We start from the raw sequence: 17,389 nt of genomic DNA, 5'->3' as shown, positions 1-17,389 counted from the left end.
TTCTGTTCCCGGAAAATTAATGGAGGCACTGGTTAAAGAAGCACTGCAGGATCATCTAGACAAGACTTCAGTTATAGCTCAGACACAGCATGGTTTTGTTAAGGGGAAGTCTTGCCTGACCAATTTGATTGGATACTATGATGCAGTCACAAAAGAACTGGATGCAGGGAATAACTTTGATATTATATACTTGGATCTTAGAAAGGCTTTTGATACTGTTGCACATGGAAGACTGCTGCACAAATTGGAGCAGTGTGGCATTGGAGGCAAATTGCTTCTATGGATAAAGGGATGGTTGAGAGGGGAGAAGACAGAGAGTGGTAATCAATGGACACTGCTCATCATGGACTAATGATATTAGTGGATTCCCTCATTGTTTTCTGTGTTTATAAATGATATTGATGATGGTATATCAAGCTTAATGTCCAAGTTTGCAGACGATACAAAGGTTGGCAGTTGTTAAGGACACTACTGATGCTATGCTGCTGCAACAGGATCTGGAAAGGTTGAGCAGATGGGCTGAGAGGTGGTAAATAAAGTTTAATATTGACAAATGTAAAGTACTACATATGGGAAACAGCAACCCCAGAGCAATGTATCAATTCTGTGGTACTACACTGACAGTGATAGAGAATGAAAAGGACCTGGGGGTAATTGTGCGGGCAGATATGCAGTTCTCTGAGCAGTACAGATGGGCTGGAAGAGTAACTCATGGTGTCTTGTCAATGATATACAGGAATTTTTCTAGTAGGGATAAGGAGGTGATTATACCCTTGTATAAGGCAATGGTCAGGCCACACCTTGAGTACTGTATACAGGTCTGGAAGCCTCATTTCAAGAAGGATGTAGAGCTGCTGGAACAAGTACAGAGAAAGGCAACATGATTAGTGAATGGAACAAAGGGGTACTCTTACGAAGGAAGGCTTAAGTTTTGCAAATTACAGTGTCTGGAGACTAGGCACCGGCGAGGTGATCTGATTATAGGTGTATAAAGCCTTGAATGGTTTGAGCATGCTCAATGCCGATGGGATTCTTCCTCTTGCTCAGAATAATCACCTGAGAGGGCATAAATTCAGATTGAGGAAAGATAGATGTACGGAAATTTGCCTTTAGCCAGCTGGTAGTTGGTTGGTGGAACAGGCTTCCATCCCTTGTTGTGGAAGTTGATAGCCTAAATAAATTTAAGGCTCATCTGGACAGGTATTTCGAAAGAATGGAGGGGTGAAATGGAAGTGTTTTTTTTTTTTTTTTCTTTTCTTTTCTTGGCAAATGCTGCATAAGCTTGCTTTCTTGCATCATATGCCTCTACTAATGCTAATGCTAAGGCAGATTATGAGGTCACTGGCAAAGAATGCAAAGAAAAACAGCAAAGACTTATATGCTTATATTAAAAGTAGAAGGAAGGATTGAATCACATTGGGCCACTTGATGTGTATCTGTTAAAGTTGATGACCCTACTCAGGTTTGGAGCAAATCGAATATATATTTTGCATATATATTCACACATGAACAATTCTTTAGGGAAGGGGATACCAGAAGAATGCACATTTTGAAGTTGTTCTATTTTAGTGATTCACTGGATAATTTTTTTAGCTCACCATGTATGCTCCTGGGATTAATAAGCAGCATCAGTGACAATATCATCCCTTTTCACTGTTTTATTACCCAGTGGAAAATATTAAATTATTATTTAATATTTCCTAATACTTCATTGTAAGGAAATATGGTGTAATGACCTCTGATTGGTTAGTTTTATAATATCTTAACAACACTGTGTTTGCTCTTGTGACATCTTTTCAAATATAAAAAGTTTATATTTGTATTTGAAAATATAAAAAACATTTGTACAGTCATTTTATCTAGGTTTTAAAGGAGTATGCTGTTTTTTTTTTGGAGGTAGGAAAAAAAAATCTTGCGACTGTCTTTGCTTGCTCAGAATTAAATAATTTTTATTAATGCATTACAGGTCACTGGCAAAGAATTAAGCAGATGGGCTGAGAGGTGGTAAAGTGCACCTTTCACTAATACTTTCCTATTTCCCTTCTTCCCATATACTTTGATAACAAATTCCAGCAAGAATCTGAAATATCATCAAAGTATTATGGGAGTACCTACTTAGTTGGATTTTCCATAATTACACTAATATCACTTTTAACATGGAGTTGAATGTTTAATCAATTTTATATTTCATGGGTTAGTGCATGTTATATATGCTAGGAATAATGGTATCACTAATTAACAAGGTTAATCAATTTAATGTTTTAAAATATATTTCAAGCATAGAATTTTTTTTTCCATTTATATACAAATTTTTTTATATTATAAACATTCATAAAATAAATTGTTCATAATCTTTATTAAATACATAATCTTTATTAAAAGAATTTTTTTTTCTGAAATGTCACTAATTTTTACTAAATTAATCAAATTAATATGATTTAGACTTCAGTCATTTTACATGATGAGTCTTTAAAATAAGGTTCATTCAAAAGTTCAAAATTAAAAATATGTACACATTAAATAAAACCACACAACCTTCATATCCTACAAAACAACAGATTTACATTAAAACAACAGCAAAATTATGAACTTGCACCATCATTCTGCCAAGAAATACAAAATATTCATCAGTGAATAAAAAGGACTTTGAAAATAAATAAAATATTTTTGGAACTATGGTTAGAATAAATTATGAATTCAAAGTAATAAATTTAATGATGTTGCAAGGTACTAGTTACATGTACCTGAGGAATAAGTAAATAACACATATTAGGAAGACCACTGCTTGCAGAACTAGGTTGTGACATACCAAAGCTGGACAGGGCTTTGTATTTCTGAAGTATGAAAAAGATAGGTACATACACATTATTTAATTATACATGACATATCTGACACAAAGACCGGTAAGGTTCTGAGGTATAGCCTGTTAAAAACTTGTCACTGATATTAAATAAAGCTGGATAACAAAGATAGTAAAATGAGAAAATATTAACATAAGCTGGTCAATGTTTGGAATATAATGAAAAAAAAAAAAAAAAAAAAAAGTATATTTAAGAACTTCAAAATTGCTTATCAGTTTAGTAGTAATGATAGATTTACAACTGCAAAGATATTTACATTTACAGAGATTCTAAAAGAAGGATCTGTCTCTTTAAAATTAACTTGTGAACTTTGTGTTTGCTGTACACATTGAAATGTCTTTTTTCCCCTCTCCTTGAGGATGTTATGGTCTGACTGATCACACAAAGATTGAATCTTTTTATGAATATATATATATATACACACACACACACACACACACACACATATATATATATATATATATACACACACCGCGACACACACACACACACACACACACACACACACACACACACACACACACACACACACACACAGTCTTTCCATCTTTATAAGATAAAAGACTTACTTAATGTAGAATATCCCATATTCAAGAAAATCTAAATCCCACCAGAGTCAAATCACAGTAGATGTGGTCCATGGATTAAAAAATTGCCAGCATATGAAGAAACTGCATTAGAAGATATCTATACAGCAGCAATTTTTAACTTCAATTACTCACCGAACAGACCAGAAGACCTTACTTCCTATACTTTGGCTTTCCTTTCTCTGGTTTGGTAATAGCTCGAAGCATAGCCCTTGGAATATGGGTTCAGCCTCTGAAGAAAGATAGTGTACTTTATCACTGGCAGTTGATCTGAGACCCGGCACATGGGTATGGGTAAATTAACAATGGGGGGAAGCACCCTGCAATGTGTATTCCTAAAATTGTGTGTCATTCTCATCTCCTTTCCAAATAGTGTAAAAGTATTGTAAATAACAACAAATTCATTGCAGGATAAAAACTTGTTCCACTGCAACTTAAAATGTCTTTATGATAGTTTTTCACTACTGATGTGTAAACTGACTTGCTTGCATCTGATTCACACCACATTCCCTTTTCCTGCAAAGAAAGTAGTAATATCAGTTATTCTTTACATTTGAATTAATAATAATTATCATTATTAGTAGTATTATTAGCTACATGGTGCAAGGAAGCCTGAGGCTTATGCTGCACCAGCCAAAAAAAAAAAAAAAAATTCCCGAGTTACCGTGTGTTAGAGACACAGAGAGAGAGAGAGAGAGAGAGAGGAAGAGTCAAAAGTCAAAGGGAATCACCAAGAAAGAGAAGAATGATGATATCCGGCTCAGGACCATGGGTGTGCCAAGCCCATACTCACCAGATGTGAGCCCCTGGGGGTATATTGATTAACCCTTTGAAGCAGTAGTAAATCTTAGCTTTATGGGCATAATAATTCTGGCTAAAAAAAAGTGCTTCAAAGGATTAAGTGTGTACAGTAAACCCCCGCTATTCGCGGTTGCTGATTTAATATAAAATGAAACCTAAAAAAATGTGAATTTTAAATCGCCGTGAACATTTTCCGCCATAAAAAAACATGGGCTAAAATCATCTTTCCCGGTCAAAACAGCGCTCAGTGGGTGGGGGGAGTGGGGTCACAAAATCACGAGCGTGGATGTTTCTCTCTAATCCTTGCTCAGTATGTGTTATGTGCTTGCCATGGAATGTTTCGTCGTTTGCTTTTAATTTTATAAATTGATATGCTTACAAAAGTGAAAAATCTACCATTTTGCAGTGTGTTAGTGTAAACAGACTTTTCGAGTGTGTTAACAGAAAAAAGTGACTTTATTGTGGACAAGTTCTTTTCTAACCCCTACAAAAATATGGCTACGAATAACAAGGGAATTGTGAAAAAATCAAAGGTGATGACATTAGTGAGTAAAATTCAGTTATTAGACAAAATTTTTAATGGTGAAAGTGTCTCGTCAGTGGCAAAACATAAAGTCAATGAGTCAATGGTACAATCAATCAAGAAATCGGAAGAAAAAATCCGCCGTAGTGTCCATGAAAACGCGCTAATTGCTTCAAAAATTTGCTCTGTAACTCGTGATGTTAAATTAGAAAAAATGGAAAAAGCTTTAAATCTGTGGATAGAAGACCGAACTCAAAATAAAATTCCGTTAAGTTCACTCATCATTCGTGAAAAGGCAAAACTCCTTTATCAACACTTTAGCGAAACTTGTGATAGCACTGGCGGGATAAGTTTTTTAGCTATAGCAAAGGCGCTGAATTGAAAGATTTGTTTGAAATTTCTAATAAATATTACATTTAATATTAAATTGTTTCTTATTTCCATTTTGATGCCTTATGCTTGCATTTCACTACGTACTGTCTATGTACATAGTCTTATTATGAAGGTACATATAATACATACATAGACAAAATTTTAGACTAGTTTTTCTTATATATTTCATACTTTGGAATGGAACCCCTTTATTACTATGGGAGCCATAACTCGGTATTCACGTTTTTGGTATTCGCGCCATTTCTCAGGAACATAAGCCCTGCGAATAGCGGGGGTTTACTGTATATTCACACCAGAAATGCCTATTTCCAAAATATCAGAAATACCTATCACATATATTATTTATTTATTTTTTATGTATAACTGATGTTCAACAAGAGTGATGGACAATGTCACATAGTGCAACTGTGTTTACCTTAGATCCTCCTTAATCCTTAAGTAGCTGGTTTGCACATCTAAGGTAAACACCACATTGAAACAACTTAGTGAACAGGCACTTCAAATGCTATTCATACTATTTAACTAAATTTTTGCTTAAAACCTTTTTTCAACAAAATGGTGCCATGCTTTTGTAATAGCCATACTAAAACCTGACAAGGACCAAATCAACCCAGAGCAATTCTGACCCACAGCCTTACTAGCTACATAAGAAAAGCCATAGAAAAAATGGTCAATGCTCACCCACATCACCTGTATACTAACCACAGAAAATCATATTAATTCATCACAATGTGGCTTATATGCTGGCAGGTCTTTGATACAGCTGGTGGTTCTATGGAATAATCTACATTTGCTAATTCTGAGAGGTAATTGTCCAAAATTCATCCGGAACTTTCTAAAACATTATTCTTTTCAGGTTTGAATTGAAAATTTTTTTACTAGACTTTCAGCCAAGAAGAAAGGGGTCCCACAGGGGTCAGTTTTGAGCCCACTCTCTTTATTATCAAAACCTTCAATCCACAGTTTCCACCACTGTACATGCAGAAGACTTTAGTATCTTATGCCATTCACCTAATATGAGAGATGATAGAGCAACAATTGCAAGGAACCATCAATTAAATAGCAACTTGGACTAAAAATAGTGGTTTCCACTGATCACCTTAAAAGGCATTCATTTCGGTGTTTACTTTTTCAGAAAATAAAAAATGTGCTTTCTGATTTAGAGCTCGAATTAGGAAACCACATAATTCCTCTTTTGCCTAATATTCATTTTCTTGGCTTAAGAAACTAAACTTAAGAAACTAAATTTAGTTTCTTTCTAAAGAAACTAAATTCTTTAGCCCATATCAAACAGCTGCAAACCTCTTACTTAAAAACTTAAACAACTTGAGAGTTTTAGCTGATCACCACATACTTGTCTGGTATAAATACACTCTATGACATTGAAATTGCAGCAACCTGAAGGAACAGGAATACAGAGAGATACTTAAATTAATGATAGCCAATGACTTAATGAACACCTGATAAAAGTTACATAAACAAGATGCTGTGTGAGAGAACACATTTAATGACACAAAATGACAATTACAATGGACAGATAAATATAATGTAAATCCAAATCCACCACAGTTGGAGATACAATGACCTAAGCATCTCAGAATTGAGTCATACAGGTGTTGAATAGCCTCCTGCAGTATTTCCCACCAAGCCTCTTGTACCTTGTCCCATAGAATATCTCTGGTCTGTGCTGCTTGATGGAGAAGAAATCCGAGTCTTGGCTGGCCAAGACAGTGAATCAACACCATGAAGATACTCAGAGGAGACCCCTGTGGTATGTGTTTGGGTGTTCTCCTGCTGAAAAATAGTGATAGGCACTCCACTAAGAATAGGGACAGTGACAGGTTTCAGAATCTCAGTGAGCAGTCAGATTGCCATTGTCGAACACCAATGACACTGACTATCAAAACTTGATCATTCTCCATACCAAAACCCAGCAGGGCATGGCAGTATGAGGTTCAATAATTGCTCTAGGATCATTGCATTCACCATATTGTTGTTGAGGATTGGACATTGTTTCATTATCTACAGATATTTATTAATAGGAGGAGGTGAGTCTCCAACATGACTGGAAAACCAAATTTACGGTATGGCACCTAGTCGATTGTCCACATCTTGAATCCATCAGTGAAGTGTCTTTCCAATTAATCCTGGGCACAGTGTATTCATTAACACTGTTTTGAGTACTTGGAAATAAAGCCAACATGAGTAAGCTTTATAGTTATCTACAATTATCTTAGGAAAATTGAGCTCTATTATCACATAAGTCATATTATTACACAATCATAAAATTAACATGTACATACTTCACTTCTTAAATAGCATATGGATGACACATTTTGGCCATAGACGCCTGTGTGTGTCATGAAACCACCACACCAAAAACATCTCTTTTAATGGAGAAAATGAAATGGACAGATTTAGTCAAGAAGCCTAGTCTTTTCACATCTGAAGAGTGGATCAGCCATTTTACTCAACTGAAATTTAGGCATTTTTCTGTTGACAAAATAACCAAGCTATTAACTTGTTCTTGAAAGCATCACTGATTGCACATAAGTTTCTATTGAGTTTTAGTTTTGAAAAACTTCTCCCCACCTCAGATGTTATAGTGAAAGACACAGAATTCCAAAAGCACTAAGTATTAGTAAACAATTTGTGAATCACAGCACCATGATTATATGTTTGATTTAAGAAAAATATATTGCTAAGTGTGCTGCAAATTGCACTAGAAATGAGACATACTTACCATTATTTCTTTTCAAAATGTGTGCATCACAGGCAGATTTCCATCTAGCAAGTTAAGTTACATATCTATTTTTCTTTTCTTTTCCTTTTTTTTTTTTTTTTTTTAAACTGGAGTACAAGGCTCAAATTTACTGACTCACTTCTCTTCACAGTAGGCCTGTAAATTACCAATTCAGTAATTGAAACCACAATTAATGAATTGGGATTAGTAAATCTGCCTTAGTGGCTTATTTTATAACTCGGCTTTTAAATAAATGCTTGACTATAATTCTAATGGGTAAATGCAAGAGGAGAACAAAAAACTGTGCTGCAGAGGCTACACCTGGAATGAATCGGTAGTGAGCTCATCATCAAGCATGTTGCTATAGCACAGTTTGTTTTCTTCTTGTAGCCATTTTGGTAAAATCAACTGTTTGCAAGTGGAACAATAATTTGGCAACTCAAGGTATGAAGTTTGTTCTAATGCAGTGTTAAGACCAAACCATTGTGATATTAGTATTAAAGTGGCAAAATGATGGAGGGAAGTAATCATGGTTATAATGTAACCCCCCACCTCCCAATTAATAGTTATGCATTTGTAGTGAACAGACGTGTCTTCATAGTGCAGGGAGAGTATAGTAATTGGAAAGTTAGAATAGGATTAAGAAGGTTAGATAATTGCTTTTAAATAATTTATTTAATATAAGTTTTTTTTCCTGTAATAGTTCGTAGATTTAATTTTTATAATATTATAAATTTATATATTTTTAAAATAATAAGAGGAGTTTACCTCAATATAGTATGTAGAACATTTCTGTATGATACTCTCCAGAAATTAAAACGAAAAAAAAATCAAAAAACTTACATTAGAGTAAAAAATAATTAAAAACCAATTTAATACAATTAAAAATATAAAAAAGAATCTAACGAAAATATTCAAAACGATTTTCCTTCCTTTAGATAGTATGAATCAGAGCTGTAATGCTCAATATGTTCTACGTTGATATTAATATTTGTAAAATAATAAGAGGAGTTTACCTCAATATAGTACTTAGAACACTTTCGTATGATACTCTCCAGAAATTAAAACGAAAAAATCGAAAAACTTACATTAGAGTAAAAAAAAGTTAAAATTAAAAGGAAGGAAAATCGTTTTGAATATTTTCGTTAGATTCTTTTTAATATTTTTAATTGTGTTAAATTGGTTTTTAATTATTTTTACTCTAATGCAAGTTTTTCAATTTAATTTCTGGAGAGTATCATACATAAGTGTTCCATGTACTATATTAAGGTAAACTCCTCTTATTATTTTATAAATATTAATATCAACGTAGAATGTATTGAGCATTACAGCTCTGATTCATACTATATATATATATATTTTTTTTTTTTAAAGTTACTTTCTGTGATATATAGTAAATTTTAACAATGGTTGTGACAAGATCTACCTTGAACACTTCATCAGAAGGTATCATGACTCATACAGAAATAGCTGATGGCGATTTCTGGGTAAATCATGATTTTATTGTTTGCAGAACCTGTGGCATGTATTCCAGGGTCAGCCTAATGGATAATCATAGCTCACCTAGCGATTCTTTTCTTTGTCACCATTGTATGGAGTGTACCGATCTTAAGTTAAAACTTGGTGGTTGCTAGAAGAAGTTGAGTCACTGAAAAAATGGGTGCCTGCCCTCGAGAATAACATAACTGGGAGCTCGTCAGTGACTCAAGACTCTAGTAACCTACCAAGTGATGTACTCCCAATTCAGACTTCAGAGTAGAATAACCAACTGCAAACTGCTCTGGTTCAGAAGGACTTATTTCTATTAGGAGACTCCATTATCAGGGAAATATTTTTTGTAATAACGATAGGTGGATTAGAACCAGGGTATGTTTTCCAGGAGCAACAATTAATGATGTCACCAACAAATTGTTAGATGTTAAGGGAAGTAAAGAGAATATTATTATTCATGTGGGGACTAATGATATTAAGCACACACTATCTGACGATTTGTTAGACAAATATAGGACCATGCTGAAGAAATGCAGTGAGTTAGGTCAGAATGTCTATGTGTCTGCAATTCTGTCCAGGCACAATAGGAGTGCTTATATGCTGAAAGCCTTGTGGATTAACTCAAGTCTTGAAGGACTCTGCAAGGCTTTTGTGGGAAATTTTTATCAGCTTGGCTTGCACTTGTAGGTAGAAGGAATCTGTTTTGTAGAGATGGAATACATTTAAACAAAGATGGCACAAGAGTTTTTGCCAGTATCATTGAGGATACCTTAAAGGTTCAGGGAAACTGCTAGTTTTGGGAGGGGGGGGCGACAAGGTAATATAGATACACGTATATCTGATAATGTTGGTCAAAGTAATGTTTGCACATACTCAAAGAGTTGTTGTTTGTTACCCCAACAGAACATAATAGCAAGATGTTCTGAGGGCAGAAAGGTTGCAAATGAGTGGGTAGCTAAAGCTAGGGCAGCAAGCTTAAATAACTTCAAGGAGTGTGTTAGGGTAGTTAACCATACAAGAATGCTAAGTCTTAATTGTTTATACAGTAATCTCGGAAGTGTCATCAATAAATTGAGTGAATTCGAACTGCTCTGGTCTGATCGACATACCTTGTCGATCAGCACCTCATATCTTCAGGTTTCGCTTGGACTATGTCTCTCCAGTGTATGACTCTGGGAGTAAAAGTACTTTACAGTGGTTAAACACCATCCAGCATAGTGCTCTGAGAATTTCTCTAGGGGCTTTCAGAACCTCCCCAGTTCAGAGTCCTTACGTCGAAGCCCATGAACCTTTGTTACATCTCCGCAGGAAAACATTACTTCTCCTGTATGCTGCAAAAATCCGCAGTCTACCTTCTCACTCTGATTGGGGATGCCTATACAATACCGAATGGGAGTCATTTTACAATAGCAAACCAAATGGTTGATTGGTGCAGATAGTTGATAGCCTAAATAAATTTAAGGCTGAGCTGGACAGGCATTTGGAAAAAATGGAGGAGTGAAATGGGAGTTGTTTTTTTTTTTGGCTGATGCTGCATAAGCTTGCTTTCTTGCATCGTAGGTTTCTACTAATGCTAAATGAATACCCGACCTGTTCCCCTTAGACTTAAAGAACTAGCTGAATCATGGAATATAGAAATTGGTAATGTATTTCAGGACATGACACCATCAGATCTACCTTATCTCCTTTCAGTATTGCACAGTTATATGCAACTTACTCTCTTTCTAACTCAAAGGCATGTGAAGTCTATACAGATGGATCAAAAACTGAGACCCAGTAGGTGCTGCGGCAGTCTTCCTGTCATTCACCACGTCTGTATCATTACCAGTCGAATACAGATCTTCACTGCTGAGCTTTATGCTATAAGCTTGGCTCTGGATCATATTACTTAACTTGTAATTTCGTCTGCCTTGATATATACTGACACACTCAGTGTTGTCTCTGCTATAAGTAGTAATACGAACACATCTCACCCTGTAATAAAACAAATCCATTCTAAATTACTTGCCTGTAATGGGTCAAACCAAACTGTGACATTCTGCTGGATTCCAGGACATTCTGGAATAACAGGAAATGAAAGAGCAGATCTTGCAGCTAAACAACCAGATACTACTCTTTTGCAGACTTTCCAAACTTCATATACTGATTATAAACATTATCTGCAAAGCATGTTATAATAGCTGGTCGCTAATCTGGAGAGGTTATCCAGGAAACAAATTATACCAAATAAAACCAGAACCAAAGCTGTGGCTCTCCAGCTTCCAGGACAGCAGATGAGATGAAACAATTTTAGGAAGGCTACGGATTGAGCATACGTATCTCACTCACCTGTATCTATTAACAAATGACCATTCGCCATTTATTAGTGGAATGTCCCCACTTTCAAAATATCCGCTTAAATACCTTTAAACCAATTGCTAATACACAGTCATCAATAAATTTATTGCAGATTCTGGGAGATGATCCTAATAAAAAAGAACTACAGTAGAACCCGGATAAGAAATTCTTGCATAAGAAGTTTTCCCCTGTACTAGGTTTGGTTTCATGAGTCCTAATTTCAACGCTAAATATTATAATATATTATTTTCCCATGTAAGAACTTTTCCAGGTAAAAAGTTTTCCCGCATAAAAAGTTCGTGATAAAGAATACACAGTGTATTATTATAATGACATTTTCTCACTTAATATGTTTTTTAAATATATAAATTCTTTATTTCTATATTTAAATCTTCACGCGTCAACCATATGAAGCACAGCGAAGCGTTTACCGTGAGAACTTAATGGTTCTGAATTACTTAGTGGATCGTTGCTGTGTCTTATTGTAATTGTACCCTTTTAATTAAGGTATGTTGAACGCTAAACTTATAATATTGTACTTTATTTATTTATAGATTACCATTAGCATATTTGATAATAGTGAAATTATAGTAACCTTATAATACTGTGATAAGTCTGACTAAAAAATGAATAGCAAATGCTTAGAAAACGGTACTCACCTTGTATAAATCTGCAATAAAATTTTTTTGGTAGATGGTGGTTAAATTTAGGTTGGAAGAAGCATTAAAAAGAACTAAGGTGGGGAATGGGGTGAAAATATTTTAAACAGATTTTAAAATGAGCGCAAGGAAGTAGAAATGCAGATCTCCAATCCTTGGTTGTCATAAAGAGGTTAAAAAACGTAAATGAAAAAAAGAGAGAAGCCCGGTGGTGCCAATAGTCATGAGCAACTCAAGGTGAGTACTGTTTTCTAAGCATTTGCTATTCATTTTTTATTTTTGATAATTCTTTAAAAAATTTGGTTTAGTTTACAAAGTAATTTGCAGAGAATCTTCTACTATGAATATATTACAAGTTGATGAGTGGAGGAAATGGAAACTACATGTTTTGATCAAACAATATAGAAAGTGTGATATTTTTAATGTTGACGAATTAGGGCGCATTATAGCCTTAGTTGCTGATGCACCAATAAAACCAAAAACTACCAACCAGCCATGGTGGTAAAATGAGTAAGGAGAGAATTACAGTGCTAGTGGAGTCTAATATGAATGGCTCAGAGAAACTAATAGTAGTAGTAGTAGCAGAGGCATGTGATGCAAGAAAGCAAGTGAGACTTGTGTAGCATCTGCCAAAAAAAAAAAAAAAACCATTTCACACATCCATTCCCTCTAAATGTTTGTCCAATTCCTCTTTGAATTTATTTAAGCTATCAACTTCCACAATGACAGATGGAAGTTTGTTCTAGCAATCAACTACTCGCTGGCTAAAGGCAAATTTCCGCACATCTATTCTATAACTGTCTTTCCTCAATTGAATTTATGCCCCCTCAGGTTTGTAATCTGAGCAAGAAGAAGAATCCCATCAGAATTGAGCCTGCTCAACCCATTCAAGGCCTTATCACGTCAATCAGATCATCTCACAGGTGCCTAGTCTCCAGATGCTCCAATTTTCAGAAATTAAACCTTTCTTGGTAAGAGGACCCCTTTGTTCCCCTCACCAATCTTGCCCTTCTCTGTACTCACTCAAGCAACTCTACATTCTTCCAAAAATGAGGCCTCTGGACCTGTACGCAGTACTCAAGGCATGGCCTGGCCATTGCTTTATACAAAGGAATAATCACCTCCTTTTCCCTACTAGCAATATTCCTGTATATCATTGACAACAGCCCATGACCTGCTCTGGCAGCTTGTCTGTACTGCTGTTTCAAGAATGTGAAAATACTTCTATGTAAATACAGGAACAATAAAACGGCATGGATGACTTGTGCTCTTTTTGATGAGTATTTAAGAGCTCTAGATTCAAAGATGGCAGGAGAGAATAGAAAAATTATTTTATTTGTTGATACTGCCATGCTCATCTGAAAAACAATGAGCACTTAGACAAATGTCCATGTGGAGTTCTTCCCTGGGGATTCCACGTCAGCTGTGCAACCAATGGATCAGGAGTGATCAAAGTTTTAAAGATGCATTTTTGTTAGTACCTTGTACATAAATTGCTTACCCTTATAGAACAATGGAAAAACTGAAAAGTTCAAAATTTTCTTTGTTAGGTGCAATGCATTATTTAGAAGCATCATGGGATACACTAAGCCCTACTGTTATAATTAATTCCTTTAAAAAGGCTGGGTTCTATGATATAGAAGAAAATGTTGGGAAGTGTTGAAAGTGATAAACAGGAAGTGATTCCTTTTGACAGATGGGATTTTCTACAGAGTATTTTCGGATTTACAGTAAATTTTTATGATTATGATGATGTTATCACATGTGAATTGCAAAGTATTAAAGATCAAAACGTGACAGATAGTGAGTCTGAACAAGAAGATGAGCCTGTTGTACCAACATTCCAAGATTCAGTGATTGGCTTCTCTTCATGGCAGTAATTCATTCATGGTGAACCTGATGTTCCTGAGTCAGTGTTAGGAAATTGATTTATTCTGTATGAAGCACTCTTCAAAATATTTGAAGTAGCCTTCTCTGGATAGCTACTTGAAAAAAAAATTATAAAAATTTTTAGTTTTTTTTTTTGTACTATTCGTAATTATTGTAATTGAATTTTATCATTTTCATTGCACCCTTATTATAATTTTGAAATCTTATTAAATCATATTAAATCGTGGCTAATAAATATTGTTTTGCATTAAATGACAATTTTTATTCTTGATAGTTTCCTAAAATTCACATGATGATTCATATTTATGTGTATCTTTTCATTTTTATTTGTGTAGTTAATATTTCATACCCTTAGGTCATTTTCCCTTCTAAGAAGTTCCAAACCTCTGGTACCTTGGAAAACTTCTTATCCGGGTTCTACTATATTTATTTTCCTGAATCATATAGAAATATATCATAAAATATAGTTATTACAATGAAGCTAATATTTCATATCCACCATTAGAAAGACAGAATATGGCCCTAGCAGCCTGTGTCATTAAACTCAACAATAACAACTTGTCCTTGCTGGAAACACTCCTCCATATCATTGATAAAACCCCATAAGCTGTTGTAGCAGCCTATGTGCAATGCTCAGAGAACTTTGTATAATTAACCCTCAAGTCTCTTTTGTTCTTCACTACCTTGTGTACAATATCTCCCCCATTGGTATATGTTATTCTTTGGTTATTTCTGCCCATCTTCCTAATTTATCCCAGTCTTTTTTGGATTATTATACCCTGGTTACAGTCATTAGTGCCATCCTGCCCACTTAGTATCATCACACACAGACATTAAACTTGTTTGCCTTCATAAAAAATATTGACAACAGTAACAGACCTAACAATGAACCCCGAGGGGCTCCACTAATAACATTGGCATATGAAGAACAGTGACCATTAAAAACCTTTTACGTCTCCTGCCATTGAACTGCCCTTTTATTCAAAACAGTAACTTGTCCCTAATGCCACACTGGTGCAATCTGTATTTGTGTGAAACATTATTAAAAGCTTAACAGAAGTCTAAGTATATTATGTCAAAATTATTTTTTCATTCAGTTCCTTTGTGACTGCCTTATCGTAGGTAATTAGATTTGTCAAACAAGATCTCCCCTTAACAAACCCATGCTTTGATTGCCATATAACTGAGTTGCTGTCAAGATGATCACACATTACTTCTTTAAATACTGACTCCATTATTTTTCCTGACCCAGAAGTGAAGCAGCTTACAGGTCTGTAATTATTCACTTTGCTCCTCCCCCCCATGAATAGGAGAGATATTCAAACATCTTGTGAGACCAAGAATTCCTGTGTCTCTACGATCAGGTGGATGTAGCTAACTATGGTATAGCTGAAATCATTTCTTGGGATCTTTAGGATAAAATCATAAAACTCTATTCATTTGGAACCTACGGTTTAGTACAATAAGGGAAGAGAATCTTATTTTCCAGGAAGAAAGTGTGGGTGTACTGATATTGCACAGTTTCTCGCTTCAACTTGCTGTCGCAGGCCTCTCAACAACATAGCAGAAGCAAAGGAGAGTGCCTCAGTTCTCACACAGTTCCCACAGGGGTACTACAAGGGGTTTTATTGCTATGACAGAGACAGGATGCCTGGATGTTTTGCAGGATGGTTACCAAAAAAAAAGGTAGTGCTAATGTGAAAATGGGCATTCTTGGATGACTTTGTCTCTGTGACATAGAACGAGAAAACGAGAGTATTTAAAGGGTTCTGAGAGGCACCAAAGAGGGGGGGGACAGTGTGAAGAAAGTAATAGAGAAGCGTAATGGAGAGAAGAGGGAGCAGTCTTTTGCAATGCGTAGGGGGGGATGGTGATTGGATTTGTTCTAGTGGGCTGGAGCAGCTGAAGTTGTAAAAAGAGGAGGAAGGACTGCAAGAATATTCAGAAGTCTAGAGGCAATGCCCAAGTATGCCACTGAGGGAAGGAGAGCCGATAACCTGCTCTGGTGAAAGACCAGAGCAGGTTATCGAAAGACTCTGGTGATTTAACCGGTAAGGAAACCATTCCATATGTGTGAATGATAATGTCTGAGACAGTAAAATTACGTTAAACCACCGTTTCTTACGTACTAAAATCTGTGTCAATTCAACAATGTGTGGAATAACTATGATTGTCTAAAGTACCTGAAGGGTTTCCCCTAGTAAATTAAATGTCAAAAGGGAGTAAAAATAATCAAATATGGACAAACATTAGTCCTTTAAGGATAATGAGAATATTTGATAAGAGGTGACTGGGTACCTAAGGTATGGTCACCAAATGTTTTCCTTTTACCTAAGATATACAAAATACGAAGGTGCTTTATGAACATTATAGTTCGTCCAGCTTATAGTAATTTTGTAAATAACAAAGTCAAGGAATGAATATTTCCAGAAGGTAGAATTGCACATTACTATGACAATACTTGACTATACAGTCTTATAAGCTTTAATTTAAATTCTTGCTTTTTGAGCCGAGTTTTGGAAGCAATATGATTTACATTTAAACCATAGAGGATGCAAGTTCTGTATACATGTTTTTTTTACTTAATAAATGTTATATGTTATATTACGTTTTGCTCTCTCTCTCTCTCTCTCTGTGTGTGTGTGTGTGTCAATAGCTGAAAACACACCAGTAGAAATAAAAGAAAGGGTTACGCGGAGGTTGATCAACATACAGTGATTGCTCAAGCTTAAACACAACGCGATCCAGAGCTGCAACAACCCGGGATTGCCAAGGGCGTGGATTTTGTCCTAACTGAGGGAACATCTAGAGCAGTATAGACATCAGAGGCACACCCCAAAGAAGGAGATGACAATCTCCAGTCTATAGGGACCTTCCTCAAACCCAAGGATAATCTCATAATTATGGCTAAGAGTTTCATGAATAATTCTTGCTTACTCCAATCACATTTCAGAATATATTTATTATTAAAAATATACAAATAAATTCTTAAAATATTCCTGTAATATGTTAAAAATATAATGAAGTAAAATTAAAATCTAAAAACACAGGAGCTTTCAGCATCTGCATGCTGCCTTTATCAACTGTAACACTTTCATGAGGGC

At 35.2% G+C, this 17,389-nt stretch overlaps 1 protein-coding gene across 1 annotated transcript in view; it reads right to left on the bottom strand.

The window, feature by feature from the left end:
• Window positions 1-3,437: 3,437 nt before the first annotated feature.
• The window catches only part of LOC150075134 (leishmanolysin-like peptidase), an 807,866-nt gene continuing 793,914 nt past the window's right edge, over window positions 3,438-17,389 (bottom strand). Inside the window, 1 exon segment of the mRNA XM_090388304.1 lies at window positions 3,438-3,964. Within this exon segment, the coding sequence (XP_090244430.1) occupies window positions 3,803-3,964 (162 nt within the window). The 3' untranslated portion in view covers window positions 3,438-3,802.

The sequence above is a fragment of the Mastigoproctus giganteus genome, chromosome 14, assembly GCF_048544385.1.
Source record: "Mastigoproctus giganteus isolate SK-2022 chromosome 14, ASM4854438v1, whole genome shotgun sequence".
Taxonomy (NCBI): domain Eukaryota; kingdom Metazoa; phylum Arthropoda; class Arachnida; order Uropygi; family Thelyphonidae; genus Mastigoproctus; species Mastigoproctus giganteus.
The sequence above is the reverse complement of the archived record's forward strand: the minus strand, read 5'-3'. Positions and strand labels throughout refer to the sequence as shown.